The 20,412-nt window shown below is 38.5% G+C and overlaps 1 protein-coding gene across 5 annotated transcripts in view; it reads right to left on the bottom strand.

The window, feature by feature from the left end:
* Positions 1 to 20,412, bottom strand: part of BTBD10 (BTB domain containing 10) — a 91,244-nt gene that overhangs the window by 7,209 nt on the left and 63,623 nt on the right. For all 5 annotated transcript variants that reach the window (XM_043972700.1, XM_043972702.1, XM_043972701.1 and 2 more), the window contains 4 exons: positions 14,748 to 14,944; positions 12,766 to 13,048; positions 7,635 to 7,737; positions 894 to 1,014 (listed from right to left, as the gene is read on the bottom strand). In XM_043972700.1, coding sequence (XP_043828635.1) covers positions 894 to 1,014; positions 7,635 to 7,737; positions 12,766 to 13,048; positions 14,748 to 14,944 — 704 coding nt within the window. The remainder of the gene's footprint in view (positions 1 to 893; positions 1,015 to 7,634; positions 7,738 to 12,765; positions 13,049 to 14,747; positions 14,945 to 20,412) is intronic.

Here is a 20,412-nt window from a genome sequence, read left to right as displayed (position 1 = left end):
GCTTAATGACTGTCTCCAGTTATGATTATGTTTATTAGTGACATGATTATTGAGGTAGACTGGAGGAATGGAAACCTAGCCTCTGATACAAACTGGCTGTGTGACCCTGGACAAGTCACAACTTCACAATGCTTTAATCAAGTAAAACTCTAAGTTGGAGAGGTATCAAACTGCACTGGTTGAGAGAATGATGACATTTTCAGCCCCAGCAATTCTGAGAAACTAAATTGGGGTGAGCTCCCACCTGGATAAGAGGGAATACAGCATAGCGGGCGAGAGCTAGTTTTGAAGCTAAGAAGGCCTAGGTTTCAGTCCCACTTGTGACACCTGCTGGCTGTGGGATCCTAAGCAAGTCTCTTCCCCTCCTCAGTGCTCTAAGCCCCTCCCTCTGGAACTATAAGCTGCAGGCAAGTGGCTGACTCGCAGTGGTAGAGGCCATTTCCTTGTCTGGGAGTCTCTCACACACCAATGCAATCACAGACCCAAGTTAGTCACTACCCAATAATCTATGCTGACAAAATATGCACGCATAGAAACAGAATTTCAGATTCTTGAAATATGAAAGAAGAATTTTGATGGAACTTAGGGCCACACATACATATGCTATTAGCTTTCAAGCAGCACTGTCACATGGCAGAAAGTAGCAATGACTGGGTATATCAACACTGGCCTTTTAAAAATCACCAGAAGATCATGTGCATCATAGACTCTAATTAAGAGTATTAAATTTTTTAAGTTCAAAAACTGCACAAAGACCCTGAAGACCCTAAGATGGGGATCTTGAAATATTTTGCTCAGTTAAGTAATGCTTTTCTTTCAAATATATTACAGCTCCCCTTAAAAACAAGCACCACATTTTCTATACAGATTTTTTTCATAAATTTTGTACTTACTGAGATCTCTACATTTTATAGTACTATATTCAAAAGAGATACAAAGATAGTCACACGCTTCTCTTAGCTCAGGAATAGATATGCCATCAGGACAACGGATTATTCCAGTCTTGTAGTAATCCTAAAAAAAAATACCAATAAAAAATTAGCAAAATATCTAGTAGTCCAAAACACAGCAACTCTGAGATAGCAGTGGTATTACTAGAAGAAAAAGGAGAGAAGGGAGCATGTCACTGACAATCCTTCATCACAAAAAAAATTCAACAAATTTTTATTAAATACCTAGTATTATGCTCAGATCCCTATATAACATAAAACGTTGGGATCAAGACTATATGCTCTCAGAAAATTTGAGGAAGAGATCAATTTGTCTTTTGCATAATGCCTTAAACAAAGGATCATAGTAAGTGCTAAAACCTTCCATGGAATTGAAAAAAACAAGGGCTTGGGGCAGCTAGGTGGCCGAGTGGATAGAGCACCAGCCCTGGATTCAGGAGGACCTGAGTTCAAATCCGACCTCAGACACTTAACACTTACTAGCTATGTGACCCTGGGCAAGTCACTTAACCCCAATTGCCTCACCAAAAAAAAAAAAAAAAAAGAAAAGAAAAGAAAAAGAAAAAACAAGGGCCTCAATTAGAATGGTGGTAGTTCTAGTAGAAAGGAGGGAACATACATGAGCACTGTTATAGAACAAACAGGACTTGGGACAACCAAATAAGAGGGAGAACAGTCAAAGATCACCTGGGTGACCGATAAGATGATGATGCTATTAACAGAAATAAGGAAACGGGAAGGAAAGATAAGTAGAGAAGAGAGGACAATGAGTCAGTTTGGGAAATATTAAGTCCGTGGTACTAGTGGAACATTCAGGTAGATATATCTAGTAAACAACAAGAAGAAGTGGGACTAGAGCTTTGAGTAGTAATATATTATTAGCAATAAAGACTTGGGAAGTGTTTGCATAGATCACTGATGAATTGGAGATCACCAAAAAAGAGAGCAGGGCTAGAAAAGAGCGGGATGTGGCCAGAGCCCTTTGTGTTACCAGCACTAAAGAGGCAGGCAGAAGATGATGTACCTCTCAATAATAAGAGAGTAGTTCTACCTACATGACAAGCAGGAAAGACACTGTCACAGAAGCCAGATTAGAAGAATCTATACAAAAGGAAAACAGTGGTCAACTACTTCCTTGTCGTTTGTCCTTCATTCTTGTAGAAAACCAACGACTTCACAGGGTGAGTCAGATTTGTACAAAGTCACCAGCCTCATTCTGCCTCCCAGAATGATGGAAGTACAGTCCGAAGACAAAAGTCAGGATGACTGGCAGTGGCCCAAGATGCAGTAAATGTCCTCTGACCAAACTCTAAGCTTTAGCCAACTTCATGGGGGTTGGAATAAATTTTTCTCATCTGCCCATTCCAACAAGAAAGTCTTCACATGCTTGGGGTAGAAACCCCCTAACTCACCAACAGGTTTAATGCCTGTAGGTTACCCTCAATCTGATTTAGCCTGTCTGATGAGATGGTTCTCAAATCATCCTTTCTGCAAGAAGCCTTTCCTGGTCTCCCCTACTGCTAGTGCTGCCTGAGATTACTTCCCATATACCCTATACAGAGCATGTCCTTACATAGCTCCTTGCATAAAGTCTCTCCCATTAGAATATAAGACACTTAAGGTCAGGGTCTATTTTTCCTTTTCTTTTTCCTCAGCTTACTTAGCATAGTTCCTTTCACATAGGAGGGACTCAAAAAATGCTTGATCTTTTATGCTTTTACATTAGCCATCTCCTCCAGTCCCAAATCCCACATGCCCCAAACGCATTCTCTCTTTAATTCCACCTTGTAGGATTCTTCTCCCTCTTCTTAATTAAGAGAATACTTCTCAGCTCTGGACTCATGAATGTGGACTGGTTCAGTCTTGGGGAGCCTGGCTCATAAAGAGATTAGGTTCTTTTTCTCATCTTTGGTTCTGCTTTATATCCTTACCCTGAAGCACCAGTGAAAAATTACTTAAAACTATGGGCGGCTAGGTGGCAGAGTGGATAGAGCACCGGCCCTGGATTCAGGAGGACCTGAGTTCAAATCCAACCTCAGACACATGACACTTCCTAGCTGTGTGACCCTGGGCAAGTCACTTAACCCTCACTGCCCTGCCAAAACAAGGAAAATTACTTAAAGCTTAGGTTTGGGCTCATGTCTAGACCCTTAACCTAAACTGGGGGGAGAAATAAGGTACTGGACATACAATGCAGATTAGGTATAGACCAGCTATTTCCTCTACTCAAAAGAAAGACCTTAATCTAAGAGGCTCACAAGCACGCTTTGACAAGGTCTTAAACAAGCAGTAACACCATAACTACTAAATTCTTTTAGAACGCTGAAACAAACATTAAAAAACATGAAGCAGTTTGTCTGAACCATTCTCTCCAGGTCCAAGTAATATGTAAAAGAAGATGAAAACCAAGAAGAGGTTAATAGATTTGGCAGAGAATGGGGGTGGGATGGAGGAAGAGTGGAGATATTTCAAGTATAGGAAACAAAGATGTGGGAAAATATAGGACCTGCCCAAGTGATAAAGTAACCTCAGTTTGATTTCAACATGGAGTACGTTTAGGGAAATAGTGTATGATAAGGCTGGCAAATTGGAAATAAAGTAGAGATGTTTGTTGATTGGGGAAGAGCTAAATAAGTCGTAGGAACATGAATGAAATGAGCATTACTGTACTTTAAGAAATGATGGATATGATTAAGAGACATAGACAGACTTATGTGATTTGATACAGTGAAGTAAGTAGCGGCATGAAAACAACACACCTAAAACCTACAGCAACATAAATGGAACGAACAACCACAAACAATAAAGAGAATGCTGCAAAATTACAAAAAAGCATGAACCCAAAGAAGATATGAGAAAAGACACTTCCAATTCACTTCTTTGCACAGGTAGGTCCATGAATATGGAATACTGCATATATATATTCATATTGTTGTTATTGTTGTTCAGTGCTTAAATTGTGTCTGACTCTTCCTGACACCATTTGGAGTTTTCTTGGCAAAGATACAGGAGTGGTTTGTCATTTCCTTCCTTATCTCATTTAAGAGATGAGAGAACTGAAGCAAACAGGGTTAAGAGATTTGCCCAGGGTCACACAGCTAGTTACATGTCTGAGGCCAGACTGGAACTCAGGAAGATGAGTCTTCTTGATTTCAGGCCCAGAACTCTTATCCACTGTGCTATCACTTTCTCACTATATTGATCAGTTTTGCTGGATTTTGCCTTTAAAAAAAACACCAACCACCACCAAAAACATCAATTGTTTTTTCTGGAAGAAAAACTTTCTGGAAGAGGGTGGAAGGGGAAGGATAATAGAATAAATTCTGGTGATGCGAAAACAAAAGATAGGCTGGCAACCAGGTTGTAGAGGTCCTTAAATTACAAAGGATTTTGAGCAGAAGAGAAACATAGTTGGATTTATGCCTTAAAGATTATTTTGCTTTATGTTTAATATTAATGTACATTTATAACCTATATCAGATTACCTGCTGTTTTGGGGAGGGGGGGAGGGAGGGAGAAAAATTAGAAATTAGAAATCTTATAAAAACAAATGTTGAAAATTATCTCTACATGTAACTGGAAAATAATAAAATATATAATTTAAAAAAAAAGGATTATTTTGCTGAAGTTGTGGTAAGATTAGAAAAGGATGAGAGTGTATGTGGAAAGATCTGATAGGAAACTGCTGCAAAAATCCAAGCAGGTGGTAATAACTATACTATACTAGGATAAAGGCGAAAGGGATAAAGAGGAGTGATGTTGAGATGACAGAGGGGAGAAAAAAGACCAAGTAAATCACTGGCTATGAGAGGTGAAGGAGAAGGGCGGAGTCAAAGAAAAAGGGAAGGTTTCAAATATGGGAGAAATGAGGATCACCCTATTTAAATGGTCCTGAATAAGACAATAGGCCTGTGATGGAAATAGAGAAGAAATAGAGGTGGGAAAATAAGGAGAATGTATTGCCACTGAAGTTGAGGAGAAGCATCTTAAAAAAACAGGATGGTCAATAGTGTAAAAATGCTATGAAGAGGTTAAGGACAATGAGGCCTGGGTATTTCCCAAGACCATTAATTTAGTAATTAGGAGACCACTGGGAACCTTTAAGGCAGTTTTAATGGAGTGATGGAAAAGGAAGCCAATTACAAGGGGTTAAGAAGTATATAAGGTACTTAACACTTACTAGCTGTGTGACCCTAGGCAAGTCACTTAACCCCAATTGCCTCACTAAAAAAAAAAAAAAAAAAGAAGTATATAAGGTAGCAAAAAAAGTAAAGGTAGGTGGAATAGGCAACTTTTTTCCAATTAACAAATATATGAAGGAGAAGAGATAACAGTTGACTAGAGTAGAATAGTCAAGGGAAAGTTTGGAGGCATTTTTTGGACTGGAGACCCCTAAATAAATTTATAGACAAACAGAAGAAGTCATCAGAAACAGAGAGATTAAAGATTATAAATGAATAAGGAGATAAAGTAAAGGGCATATGGCAGTTATCCCAAGGGGCAAAGGTACCTCTTCATCTGATAAAACAAAGGAAGAGAGAATGGGTGATGATTCTAAGAAGCAAAGAGAATTCCAATTCAATTACCTCTATCTTCTCAGTGAATTAAGAGGTTAATTATTTGCTCAAGCATAAAGGTTACATACAAGTCAGGGAACTTTGGAACTTGAAGAAACAATTGCTATGGAGGATGTTAAAAGGACAACAGAGTTAGAAGTAAAAACATTTATCTTCTGATTGCTGGTCCACGATTCTTTGTATGTGAACTTTTTTAATCCATATTACTAATTTTCATGTAAAATCAACTCAAATTGTTGTATTTTCATTCCCTTTTTGAATAATAAAGGAAATCAGGTAGATGAGTGTCAGGGTCTAAGAGTTAATGAAAGCCAGGGGAGATGCCTATGCAGCAAATGTAACATAGTCCAAAGGACTTCACAGAAAATGAAACTATTTTCAAATAAAAATTTCTAAGATGTAACCCAATCCACAAATGTGAAATATAAAATGTTCAATGTCTTTTTTTGATTAAGTATGAGATAGAAATAATCAAGGATGAAAATAAGGATGGACTGATCATGTTCCCCATGAATTCCCTATAATCTCATCAATCTTATATATGCCTGAATACTCTTGTCCTCTTTTCCCCACCCCTCAAGCATCTCAGAATAAAGGGGGTGGGGGGAGAGACTGACCGTCTAAGCTTTTAGTCTATGGCCTCTGACTACATATATTAATATTAATGATAAAATAATAGCGGTTCACACTTTATTGATTTCTAGTTACAAAGCACTTAAGATACACTATCTCATTTGGTCCTAACAGCTCTGTAAGACAGATGATATCAGTATTATTATCAGATTTACAGGTGTGGAAATGGAGGCTCAGTGAGATAAACTGATTTGTGCCTAGGATTAAATAGCAAGAAGTGACAGACCTAGTGAATTCCACCCCTTGTCTCCCAGTGTTCTTTCCACCCTTTCACCAAAGTAAAGTGGTAGCCTGTCAGAACTACCACACTCTCTTCCCAGGGATGCAAGAGTGGTGTTAAAATAGCTCATTTAGTAAAAAAGAATTTTTTTTATTGTACAAACAATGTATAAAGCTGAATCTCCATCATGGGACTGAAATTACTAATTTAATTCTTTCTAACAAAAATACACATGCTGGCAAAGGAACTATGAAAGTTGAATGTAAAGAGTCCTGTCTCTTTTACTTCCTTTTAATCTGCCCTCATTTCATTCCTCTAAACTGCTGTTTCCTCATATGTAAAATAAGGAATTGGAGCAGGGTGATCCCTGCTCCTCTAAAATACTTTAATTCCTCATAACCTTCTAAATTCTTATCTCAAAGGAAGTCATACATAAAGCGTAGGAGATATCTATATTCATCCTTATGTAAAAATTTATTTAGGGAAATTTGGCAATGGAGACGTCATTCCTAAATACGCCCAGCTAAGTGAAGCAGCAGGTGACACAAAGTTAGTACAGACACAGTGAAGTTTGCTCCCTCCTAAAACCCTCCCCCAGAAAAGGTCACCCTGCATTTTTTATATTATATTCCTTTTTCTTGCTATCAAACATTAAAAATGGTATTGACGTGGGGCTTGGGACAAGGAATTAAGGACGATTAAAGTTTAAACAGATCAACTAGATATCAGGAGGGACACATCTAAGAAATATGGGGAGATGAAGTTCTATACCAGGAAAGTCAGGTGGGCGTGGCAACTCCCTGAGCTAGGAGACAGAGATAAGTCCCGCGGTCAGCACTATCATTCCAAAAGAAAAATCCCCCTGATTCTTAGGAATCTTTCCCTACCCTACCCCTAAAAGGAACTTTCCATTGTCACGTGGTCACCCCACCTATCCTCTATAAAAGCTTTTGCTTTTCTTCCATTCAAGGAGAAAAGATGTCTCTAAGTCATCTCCTCCCCTGGAGGTGAAGTTTTCGACTTCCCTCTCAGTCACTTTCTCTAGCCCCCAAATAAAAGACCATTTTATTCTAATTGGATTGTGTGTGAGAATTGCAATTCTTCAAAGAGGAATGCCTAAGGACCTCCAGCACCTATTTCCTATGTGATTGTATCAAAATGATATTCAAATAGAATGTAACAACTAACTGTACTTAGAGTTTTATGTCCCAGGACTTAGTAGTCCACACACCTGAAAAAATACTTAACACTCACCAAAATAGCTCGAAATACAGTAGAACCAATTCCCTCTGCTACTTCATACTCTCCTTTCTCATTAGGACGTGTGAAGTTGTGTTCTCTCCCAGATCCAAACATCCTATCAAATAAAATAATGAAGTCAAATCAAAGTATCCTCCAAGTGGGATAAAAAAATTTAAAGTTAAAATGATTCCTCTTCACTGTGAAATATAAATATTAAATATTACATTAACTACAGAAATGTCCATAGAAATATATTCTGACAAACAGTAGGAATGAAGGCCCTCACTGTCGTTCCATTATAATGGGAAAAGAATTAATAACAGTAGCAGGAAAATGAAATATAGTAACCTTTTTATTCATAAAATAGTAATAAAAATCCTAAACTATGGGGCAGCTAGGTGGTGCAGTGGATAGAGCACCAGCCCTGGAGTCAGGAGTACCTGAGTTCAAAGCTGGCCTCAGACACTTAACACATACTTACTAGCTATGTGACCCTGGGCAAGTCACTTAACCCCAATTGCCTCACTTTAAAAAAAAATCTTAAACTATGCAATACACACGTTCAAGAATTTCCTCTGAATTGTCACAGGCAAACTAACTGTTGGATCCACATTTTTTTTTTAAAGTTGGGTTTTTTTCTAATCCTAAAGCTGTGATCTCCTTCATTTGGAAATTCTCCCCCCACCCCCCTATAATTCAGGTTAAAATTCATCTATTAAACTTTGTTAGCTAAAGGAGCCAACTTTTAAAAAAACAACAACCACCATACTCCCATAGCCTTCCTTTAAAATTTCCAGCCTTAGACAAAGAGAGAATAAATAGCAAAAGACTGTATATAATAGGTTAGAAAGCTCAAGGGATAGATAAAAGAAAAAAATTTTGTTTTTCATAATCTTTTTAACATATGCAAAAATATCATGCCAGCAATCACTGCCATCATCATGGAAATGAAGAACAAATGACTTGGCAGGGCAAGAATAGGACTAGGAAAAGGTGAAATATAAGGGAACTTTAAAAATATCCCAAATATTCTAGTATTGGATTCCATTACCAAAAAAAAAGGCACAAAGAATAAAATATGGATGGGTTAAATTTTGGCAAAATACACATCAGCTACTTCTGTACTAACAACAAAGATACCCCTTTAAATTGTTCATGTTTATGTCCAAGTGTCTTCCATGTACCTAGTGTGAACACAGATATGAGCTGCACAAATGCTTTGTGGAATTTATTTTAAAATATTGTCTGGAAATTTCAAATGCATACTTCTCATACAAATTATAGAGGTCTGATCTTTGTTCAAGAAAGTTATACTTCTTTTTTTTTTTTAGGAGAAATAAGGTCTTTAATGGGGGCAGAGGAACTATAGCTCCTGGTATCACAAAGCTCAGAAGCTAGGAATACCAAGAAAGCTATACTTCTAAATGAATTATGTCCTAAAGATGGCCAAATATCCAACAACTTCCCAATTCATAAGACTTCTACTTTTACTGTAATAGTGAAACCCATCCAGGACAAAGTCTTTTTATTCAAAAGTTTCAAAAAGCCAACCAAGTGCTTTTACAGTTCCCATGAATATTAATTTCCATTCACAATGATATACTGTAGTCCTTTTAAATGAAATGATGCCTTCATTTGTTTTCTAAAAAAGGACTGTCTTTCAGGAATTAAATGTCACACAGTTCTTCTCAAATACTTGAACTGGATTAAAAGGGCAAGCTAATATACTTAGATCAGTTTGAAGATTTTTAACAAATCTCACAAGCACCTTTGAATTAAAATGTGGAATTACAATTTTAAATACAATTTCAGATATTAGCTTTTTACACTTTCTAAAGTTTAGATAAGCATGTGTAACAACACTAATAAGTCTTATTTCCTTAAAATATCTTTTTCCATGTTTTCCTTAGAAAATAAGTAAATTCCTGCCATGCATTTTTCCCTTTGAACCAATATAATTTCATTATTTTTGCCCTTTAGAATGCCCTGCATACTATGTCTCATCTCATTATCTAACACCAGTAACCAGTCCCAAAAGAAACAAAACACTCAAATGTAGTACAATCCATTTTCACACATTTGTGTCCCAGGCAGACATTTCTTTCCCCTATATACTCCATCCCCCGCTCCATTTTCATACTGGAACCAATGAGGTCAAAGCTATTTGTTTTACAACATGCTTGTAGACTGCTTAGTTTTAATTTTGGATATACTGTACTCACAATCAGCTTAGCATAATATAATAGTAGTTAATCAAAACTAAGCTTAACATTCCAGTTCCTGCCTAGCAACCTCTCTTGGATAGAAACTACCATGAATAAAAGCAGAATATATACCTACAATCTTCAGCAAAGCAGAGCTGAGTAAGGACCTACACCACAGGTATTTCCTTTGAGGGATAGATAACAGCTAACATTTAAATATTGTTTTATGCTTTGCAAAGCGCTTTAAATATACTGTCTCATTTGATCCCCACAACCCTTTGAAGCAAGTTATTATTCCCATTTTTGGGGTTTTGTTATTTTTTTTTTTTTTGCAGGGCAATGAGGGTTAAGTGACTTACCCAGGGTCACAAAGCTAGTAAGCGTTAAGTGTCTGAAGCCAGATTTGAACTCAGGTCCTCCTGAATCCAGGGCCAGTGCTTTATCCACTGTGTCACCTAGCTGCCCCTTATTATTCCCATTTTACAGATAAGGTAACTGACTGAGAGGTTAAGTGACTTGCTCAGTGTCACACAGCTAACGTCAAGTGTCTGAGGTAGACAGTCTGAGTGTTGAACTGCTAAACCATGCTTAATGAAAGACCCACAGGATCTTGTGGAAGAACAAGGATAAAAATCATGCTGGATGCTAAAAGAATGGACAGGTTGTGTTCTGCACATCATGAAGGAAGTATCCACATAGATGAGATGGTGGGTTCCCTTTCACCAAAAGCCTTCAATTAAGCACTGGATGACTACTACTCTGACACATTATACACAAAACATTTCTGTTTAGGTGTAAGTTGAACTGGAACCCCCTATAAAGTCCTCTTAAACCCTATGGTTCTATGAGAGCCTGGAGCTACAGAAGTATTACAACACTTCAGAGGAACTTACTAGGCTATATCAAAGGTTAATATATTTCAGAATTTGAGCATGCCCTCTTTCTCTTGGCATTTATCAAATGCTTGAAACATGGAAAGCTCACCATTTAGAGAAAAGGAGTAGGGGTGGGGAAGGTTTCATCTAGGAGGCTTGTGGTAATACCAAAACATGTTGGGCATAGGGTTTTTTTCTTGTTATGTATCCATTTGGCAGTCTGGTAAAATCCATGAAACCCTTTGCAGAATGATATTGTTAAATAACTGAAGAAAATGTTAAATTTCCATTAGAATTCAGCGAAAAAAAGATGTGATTAAAATTTTTTTTAAGATGTTATTTTTTTTTAAACCCATCCAAATTCGGAGATGTCCTTAAATTCTACCTACAAACCCCTTGGGATTCATATATCCTACGTTAAATTCCCGGGTTACAGAAACCTAGGAAATTTTCTGCTGTACTATAAAATAGAGAGGGGGGGAACCCAAAACCTGCAATACAAATGAAAGAGTTAATAAATCTTACATGTGATAATCTTTTAAAATTCTGTTGTTTGAGAGCAGGTTGAGGGTAACAATGGATAAAAGTAAAATAAAGTTATTTGTTGTTCAGTCCTTCAGTCATGTCTAACACTTTATGATCCCATTTGGGGTTTTCTTGGCAAAGATGCTAGAATGGTTTGCCATTTCCTTCTCCAGCTCATGTTACAGATGGGGAAACTGAGGCAAACAGGGTTAAGTGACTAGCCCAGGTTTATGCAGCCAGTAAGTGTAAGAGGCTGATTTGCACTCAGATCATCCTGACCCATGTGCCCCAAAAATAAAGTTATAGAGAATGTGAGAAAATAATAGGGTTTTGGGACTCCCAGAGGCCTAACCCGGAGAGTCTTGCCTGACCTTTCTTGCTGCCAGCCCAGAGTCAGGAGAATTTCAAAGGAGACTCAGAATGAGCTTGCTGACTCGTCACTAAAAACCACACCTACCTGAAAGCTTTTCCCCTCAGAGGATCTGCCCTCTGTCCTCTGACATCAGCACATACTGCTCATGGACCGCCCTCAAGTCCCATGAACCAATAGACTGGAATGGTGCTAGCCAATGAGCTTGAAGTAGTCTGTAAGGGCCTCCTCTGCTCCCAACCACAGGGTGCTTCCACTCTGACTCTCTGGGCTTGGAATGCTCAAGGAGGCAGGACACAGATGATTCTCTCCCCTCTATCCTAGATAGGCTTTCTGACCTTTCAGAGCCATGTGCGTTCTCTTTACTAACATTTAATATGCTTTAATAAATGCTTAATGCCTCAAACTGGTACAATAGCATCTAATTTCTAAATATATTAAAACCCCAGCTAATTTTCCCTAAAACTTGGGACAGTAATAGGGCGATCCCATATAATTTTAATCATCACAAGAGGAACATTTGGGCTCAAAGAACTAAGTAATTTAAGCTGTCAAAGAAAGGAATGGGTTACAACCAAAAGAAGAAAACATCCATCCCTTTAAGTGTTTAAGCAGATACTGGATGACCAGAGATTCCTGCTAAAGGTTAGGGGCTTTGTAAAGTCCCTTTCAGTTCTAAGATCATAGGACACTTAATTATTGATTCTAGAAGGAAAAAAAAAAAAGGAGTAAATTTTGGTAACCTTTTCAAAGTCACAAATACTAAATACTATTCTCAGATACAAGAATATACCAATTAACAAATCCTGTGGGACAAAAGCTCCTTAAAGAGTTAGCCTGGGCATAGATTAAAAAGGGATTGGAAGAAATTCTACTCTGTTTAGTACTGGATACACAGTGGTGTACAGCTGGGTGCTATTTTAGTTTGTGGGCCCGGGTGAAGGATTAAGACCAAAGGGAAGAGGGAAGTGAAAAAGGACCCTGGAAGATCTATCCATAGGAAAAGCATTTACATTCCATAATACTTATATACTCTTACCAGTCTCTGGCACCAAAGTTTCTAACAACAAAATATAATACTGGAATACATATTCTTCATTAACATAAGTATCACTGTAGTTTCAAATAACAATTTTTTTGATAGTTAAGTTATTATTACTAATACCAACCTGCCCAACATTGTATTTGGCTGTGCAGTAAAAATAGATGGATCTACGACAAATCTAGTATTATCCACAATTAGTGTTACTCGTTCTGATGTTCTTATACTCCGAGCTCCCTCCTTTGCATTCTCATACACAAATATTTCCCCAGAAGTCTTACAACCACCATCTGAACTTGACTGACTACTGTTTCTGCTGTTGTTCCCGACACTGCTACTGGAACCATTAGGGGATGGTTTTTGAGGACGAGGACTGCTTGGGCGGGAAGAACTATGATCTTTTTCTCGTTCTGCAACACAAAAAAATATATATCCAAATTTAAACATATGTCTTTGTATTTTCAGGATTTTTCAAAACAGCAGTTTAAGTATCTAAAATTTGGTTGTAAGTCTCAAATTCCTCAAGGGACACACAGATTTTTTCAGACTACTTTTTTTTTCATTATAAATCAGTTTCTATTAATTCTAGATTACCTTTTCTGATGAGACCAATGCAAAATATACCAACTTGTTACTTCTCCAAGATAAAATGTCAAAACGAATCAAATAGTTGGCCATGATCTAATATATATGGTCCAAAAAGGTTGTGCGTACTAGTTAAGCCAGACTAATAGAAAGGAGTAACATTAACTTAATGCTGCTAATTGACCTGCATAATCCTGTATCTAACAGAACAGCATATTTTCACATGGCAAGCAAATACAAACATAGAAAATTCAGTGATAATTCTATAAAGAGCATCATTTTTAACTGTACTGTACCCTAAAGACTAACATCTCTCAGAATGCTCAAAGTAGTAGCTCTGGCATCACATGGAACCAGCAGCTCTTCATAAAATGAAGAGTTAAGTGACCCACCAAGGACACTAGGGCATGTTTATTTTTCAAAAATCTACTAAAGTGATTACCAAATACAATGGCTTACAGATGGTAGCATGCTGTTATAGGTTTGGGACATATCAAGGAATTGGGGATTATTAAAGTTTAAACTGGCCAGCTAAACTAAAGGACATGGGTCTGCAGTAACTCTCCTTGAGAAGCTAAGCTATCTGGGCAGGCACACCTAACAAGTAAGGAAGATAAGCACATCAGGCTTAGCTGCTGCCTGATAAGAGACAGGGGACAGAAATAACTCCAGAAATCAGGACCACCACCCCACCCCCAAAGGAAACTTTCCATTGTCAGGTGGTGACCCCTTCCTGTCACCCCATCTACCATCTATAAAAGCTTTTGCCTTTCCCCTGTTTGAGGAGATAGGTATCTCAGAGAATCATGTCTCTCTGAACTATCTCCCCTTGAAGAAAGTCCTTAACTTCTCTCTTCTCTAGCACCTAAATATTATTTTATTCTAATTGGATTTGTGTATGAGAGGGTGTAATTCTCTAAGGACCCCCCCCTCAACTGATTTCCCCATGACAATGCCACATCCTTCTGATTTTTTTCATGGCAATGCTGCCAGTTTCTGGGAATAATGTTTAATCATTGCACATCTGAACATTCTAAAAAAACCTTATTAAATCTGAAGATTTGGTTTAGATGTTTTGTATATTAAAAAAAAAAAATCAAGATTTTTAAATAAGAAATTTAAAAGCATAATGACCTGCAAATTTAGCAACATCCAATCAGTTTCATAAGCATTAGTTAAATTTCTCCAACAGCCAGGCATTTAATAAGAACATTTAGTACATCATCACTGATGACTACTTTCATATCTTTTGAATATTTCTTTTACTGATTACATAGTTTGGATTTTCTAGTTACACTGAAATCACCATCAGGTTCTTTTTAAAGCTGTCTTTTCCTAGAAACAACCACCACCTAGCTAAGCAAAAATGGACATAATAGGATATAATGAAGTAAATAGGTTTCACCCTCAAATGCTAGGTACAATGCACATCAAGGCAAGAATTCAACCATATTACTATAGCTGGAAAAGCTAAATCAAAAATGTCTATTCTTCTAAGAATCAGAGAATGTTATTCCGACATACCAATGTGATGCTGTCGAGTAGGAGAAGTCACATTTCTAATACAGGGAGTGAGTTGTGACTCTGCTCTTTCATGGGATGAGTCACGAGATCTGTCGCTTGACCTTCGTCTATCTCTGGATCTCTCATGTCCACCACTAGCACCATGTAAGCTCATTTTGGTGTGGTCCGCTCCTCCTTTAGCAACACGAGATGGGGTACTAAAAAAGAACATTATTCCCTTATTAAAAGGTTAAAATTATCTAAGTCTTCAAAGAAAAAAAAATTTTTTTTTTTATTTTAGCAGGGCAATGGGGGTTAAGTGACTTGCCCAGGGTCACACAGCTAGTAAGTGTCTGAGGTCGGATTTGAACTCAGGTACTCCTGAATCCAGGGCCGGTGCTTTATCCACTGTGCCACCTAGCTGCCCCAAAAGAAAAAATTTTAACAAACATAAAAGCTTACAGATTTATAAACCAAATCTATTCAAAGCTGGGAAAGGGACCTTTCAAATTCACAGATTCTTTAAACAATAAAACACCTTCAAGAACACTTACTCTGGGTCCAACCTTTTAATTTAAAAATTTTATTTCAGGCAGCTAGGTGGCACAGTGGATAGAGCACCCAGCCCTGGATTCAGGAGGACCTGAGTTCAAATTCGTCCTCAGACACTTGACACTTACTAGCTGTGTGACCCTGGGCAAGTCACTTAACCCCAACTGCCTCACCCCCCAAAAAACAAATAAATAAAATAAAATTATTTCACTGAGGTCCAGAGAGAAAATGTACCGAATCAAGGTTATAACATCTAGGCAATAAGTGAATCAGAATTAGAACAAGACTGACACCAACCTGAATGTCAAAGAAAATCTGGCTATGTGCTGATCCCTAATCTACTAGACTTGAAGACTGAAGGCTGATCAGTTGAGAACTTGCTGCTGAAGAACTACTAAATCAAATGAAACAACTGAATAGTACCTCTCTCAGCACCATTCGACTGAAAAGTCTGCCTAATGTATTTCATGTATTCAATATATATCTGAGTATTTAATATGTCAAAACACATGGCGCTACATGTTCAAAGAGCCACAAAGAAACCTAAGAAATAACACTTGCTCTCATGAATATCAAATCTAGCTGGCATTTGTACTGGGTCTTGGAGAATGGGTAGTATTTGAAAAATTGATGGGAGAGCTGGAGCATTCCAAAATTGGAAGCAGGGTACATAAAGGCTCTGAGGCAGGAAAATTTAGTATGCATTTGGGAAAAATGTGAGTAATACAGCATGGCATAATGGTAAAAGTGATGCACTTGGAGTCAAAAGGCCTGGGTTCAAATTTTCCTGACATTAGCTGCATAGTAACTATTAAGCAGGTCAGCTGACCTCTCAGCTATAAAATGAAGGGGGCAGACCAATTGGTCTCAAAGGTACTTTCCACCTTTAAATGTATAATCCTATGAACACAATAGATCAAAAGGTTCTTGAATGTCAGGTTCAAGAATCTGAACTTGGTTATGCAAAAGGGAGGCATTGAAGAGGAAAGTGATTGGCTGTAATGAAAGAAAACTAATCTGGCAATGGTGCTTAGAGAAGTGGAAAACAATGAGCACACCAAATCAATTTGGAAGCTACTGCAATAGTCCAATATAATTTTTCTTTGGATTTTTTTGAGGAAATGAAGCAATTAGGGTTAAGCGATTTGCCCTGGGTCACACAGCTTGCAAGTATCTGAGGCTAGATTTGAATTCAGGTCCTCCTGACTCTGGGGCTGGTGCTCTACCTATGCACTGGCTGCCCCTCCAATAAAATTTTTTTTTAAAATATTAAGCACCAGAGATTGTACTAGAAGTGACGAATACAAAGAAAAGATAAAAATTATTCCCTGACCTCAAAGAACTTGATGTTTTACTAGAGGGGAGAACACAACATGTAAACAGATATATACATATGTCTATGTTGTGATAAAATAATTTTTTGGCAGACACCCAGGGGGCCCAACCTGAAGACTGATTTGGAATTGAGAACCTACTTAAGGATGATTAAATGGAGACCACGCCTGGCTGGCCCTGAGTGGGGTGTTGTTCTCAGAGGCTGTGGACTACGACATCAACAGGAGACCACCCTCAGCCAATCAGCTTGAAAGGTCTTCCCTTTTGGGGAGGGAGACAGGAAGTAGGAAGGGAGGCTGGCTCCCTAGCTCTAGTCTTTGGTTTGGTGGCAGACAGAGAAAAGGCTCAATTTTCTGTCTATCCCACATAGACTTAAGCTAGGTTTCCATTCTATAAGAGATCTGTTCTCACCCTCTCTCTCCACTAACTTCTAATACACTTTAATAAATACTGAAAAGCCTAAACTCTTGCTGAATTTATCAGTAAATCTTAGTTTCCCCAAAAAACGGGGGGGTGCGGACAGGTAAGGACCCACATTAGTTTTTTATTTATTTATTTGTTTGTTTGTTTTATTTGGCGGGGCAGTGAGGGTTAAGTGACTTGCCCAGGGTCACACAGCTAGTAAGTGTCAAGTATCTGAGGCCAGATTTGAACTCCAGTCCTCCTGAATCCAGGGCTAGTGCTTTATCCACTGCACCACCTAGCTGAACCCCCACATTAGATTTTAAACATCATAGGGCACAGTTATTATGAGTTGGAAAGTTGACAGGCAATAGCAGAGGGTTATCTGTATGGCATAAAGCACATTAAGGGGAGTAATAAAAAATAAACCAGGCAATAAGCCTGACTGAACAAGTATGGAAAGGACCTTAAATGTCAGGGCAGTAAGTTCTGTGCTCTGGGGTTTTGAGTAGGAGAATTATATGTTCAGATTTGTCTTTTAGGAAGATTACTTTAGTATGTGAGAAAATAATGGGTTTGGGGAGGGCCTCCCCACAAGGAGATAATATTAAGATTGATTGGATTGACTTTGCTGATTAACTTACTTAAAGTTAACTTAATTAAAACCACACCTACTTAAAAGCAACTTAATTAAAACTACACCTACCTGAAAGCCTGGCCCTCAGAGGGTATGTTCTCTGAACTTTGAACTCTGACCTCAGCACGTTCTGCTCATGGACCACCCTCAAGTCCACTAAACCAACAGATTTGAATGATGCTAGCCAATTAGCTTTGAGCAGAGAGGGCCAGCTCTCCTCTGGACCCTGAGGAAGCTTACACACACACATACACACACACACACACACAATCTCAGAGGTGCTCGTGGTGGGGGACTTGGAGAAAGAAGGAAGCCAGGCTGAGTTCTATCTCTCCTTTAGGTTAGATAGGCCTTCTTAACTTTCTGAGCCACATGTTCTCTCTTTACTAATATTTGGTATGCTTTAATAAATGCTTAATGCCTAAGTAGCAATATATTAGAAACCCCAGCTAATTTTCCCCAAATTTGGGATACAAATAAGGTGATCACATATAATTTTAAATGCCACAAGTAACTAAATGGAAGACGGATTAAAAAGGAGACTAGAGGGGCAGCTAGGTGGCACAGTAGATAGAGCACCAGCCCTGGATTCAGGAGGACCTGAGTTCAAATCCGGCCTCAGACACTCGTCACTTACTAGCTGTGTGACCCTGGGCAAGTCACTTAACTCCAACTGCCTTACCCAAAACAAAAAACAAACAAACAAAAAAGAGACTAGACACAGTCTATTTAGGAGAGTACTACAATAACACAGATGATAATAATAAAGTACCAGGGCCCTGACTAAGGTGGTGATCATGTGAGAAAAGAAAAAAAACAAAAGTATAATTGATAGGATTTTGCAATTAACAGTATATGAGGGGAAGTAAAGAGGAAAGAATCATGGATAATTCCAAAGTTTGTGACCCTACATAACTATAACTAGCATCCTCCCAGGAAATTCAGGAGTGGTTTTGGGGGAGGAATTGCTTTGAATGTACTGAGATTGAGCTCCCTATCAAGCGGGGTATGCCAGCTCACACTGGGCCTAAGCCAATTGTTAAAATTTTCAGCATGTACATTTACACCTTGGAAATCAGCAAGCACTATAAATCAGGGTTTGATTTGTTTTGTTGATTATCTAGATTTAATGAGGGGAAATGTTAATAGTGTTTTTGTTTGTTTGTTTTTTTCCAGAGCCAAAGGTTAAACATTTACCAGAATACCCTGTAGGTCTTTCAGGTGATATAAATCAGACCAGGTGATGAGAAGAGAGACTGGAGTTCGGCAAAGACTCAGGCTGGATCTATACAATTGGGAGTTATCACCAGAGATACCTGAATCCTTGTAACTGATAAGATCATCAAGAGAAGGAATAAGGGAAAAGAGGAGGTCCCTTTTCTTAAAGCATACAAGATGGGGCAGCTAGGTGGCTCAGTGGATAGAGCACCAGCCCTGGAGTCAGGAGTACCTGAGTTCAAATCTGGCCTCAGACACTTAACACTTACTAGCTGTGTGACCCTGGGCAAGTCACTTAACCCCAATTGCCTCACTAAAAAAAAAAAAAAAAAGATAAAAAAAAAATAAAAATTTTTTTTAAAAAGCATACAAGATGTCATACCACTTCAATACTCAAAAACTCCAGTGGCTCCTTATCGTTTGGAGAATCAAAGGAGTCTTCATAACTTTGCAGTCTCTGGACACGCTGCAACCCAGTTAGAAAGGCCTCCTCTGTTTTCTACACGCACCACATTGCATGTCTCCATCTCGGTGCCTCTGATTTCCATCAAGACCCAGCTTCAAATCCACCTTCAGATCTAAGTCCCACCAGCTGCTAAAAAGCCTCCTCCAAAAACTACCTTGTGCTCATATCTAGAGTATTTACATACATGAGTGTGTTCACACCATTTCCTCCATTAGAACTGAAGCTCCTTGAGAACATGGATTCCTTCACTCTTGTCCTTGTGCACCCAGGACTTAGCATAATATCTGGCATATAGTAAGTACTTAATAAATATTTATTGAAATCTAGCCCTAAAATCTCTCTGCAGACCTCCAGTCTCCTATCTTCAACAATCTATCCAATACTTAAAACTGGCTATCACAGAGACATCTTAAACTCATTTGTCCAAAACCCAACCGATTATTCCCCCTCCCCACCCCACTCTAGCCTCTTCTGAAACTCCCCATCACAACATTTTTCCAGTCACCCAGGGTCCCACACTAGGAGTCATCCTTGACTCTTCACTCTCTCTTCCCTCATATGAAATATGCTGTCAAGGCCTGTCAATATAACTTTGTATTATCTCTCAAATATGCCCCCTCCTCTCCTATGACACTGACACCACCCAAATATAAGGCCTCATTACCTCATACCTGGCCTACTGCAACAGCAGCCTCTGGCTGATGCCCTGCCCCACTCTAGTCAACCCTGCACATTCAGCAAAGTCATAATTCTGAAGTACAGTTCTGACCATGTCACTCTCCTACTCAAATTCCAGTAGCTCTGTATTACTTCCAGGATCAAATATAAATGCTCTGCTTGGCATTCAAAGTATTTTTTAACCTGTTTTCCCTCTCCAGCCCCCGCAAAGTTCCAATCTTCCTACATCTTACTCTTCCCCACAAATATTCTGCTGTTCTTACATGAGTTATTCCATCTCTAGGCACTTTTACTGGCTGTCCCCCATGCCTGAAATGTTCTCCCTCCTCCTTTGCTTCCATCAACTTAAGGGGGGGTTGGGAAAGGCTTCCTGTGGAAGGTGAGACTTTCCCAACCCT

Source organism: Dromiciops gliroides, chromosome 6 (genome assembly GCF_019393635.1).
Source record: "Dromiciops gliroides isolate mDroGli1 chromosome 6, mDroGli1.pri, whole genome shotgun sequence".
NCBI lineage: Eukaryota > Metazoa > Chordata > Mammalia > Microbiotheria > Microbiotheriidae > Dromiciops > Dromiciops gliroides.
Note: the sequence above shows the minus strand (reverse complement) of the source record. Positions and strands in the feature narration are given on the sequence as shown.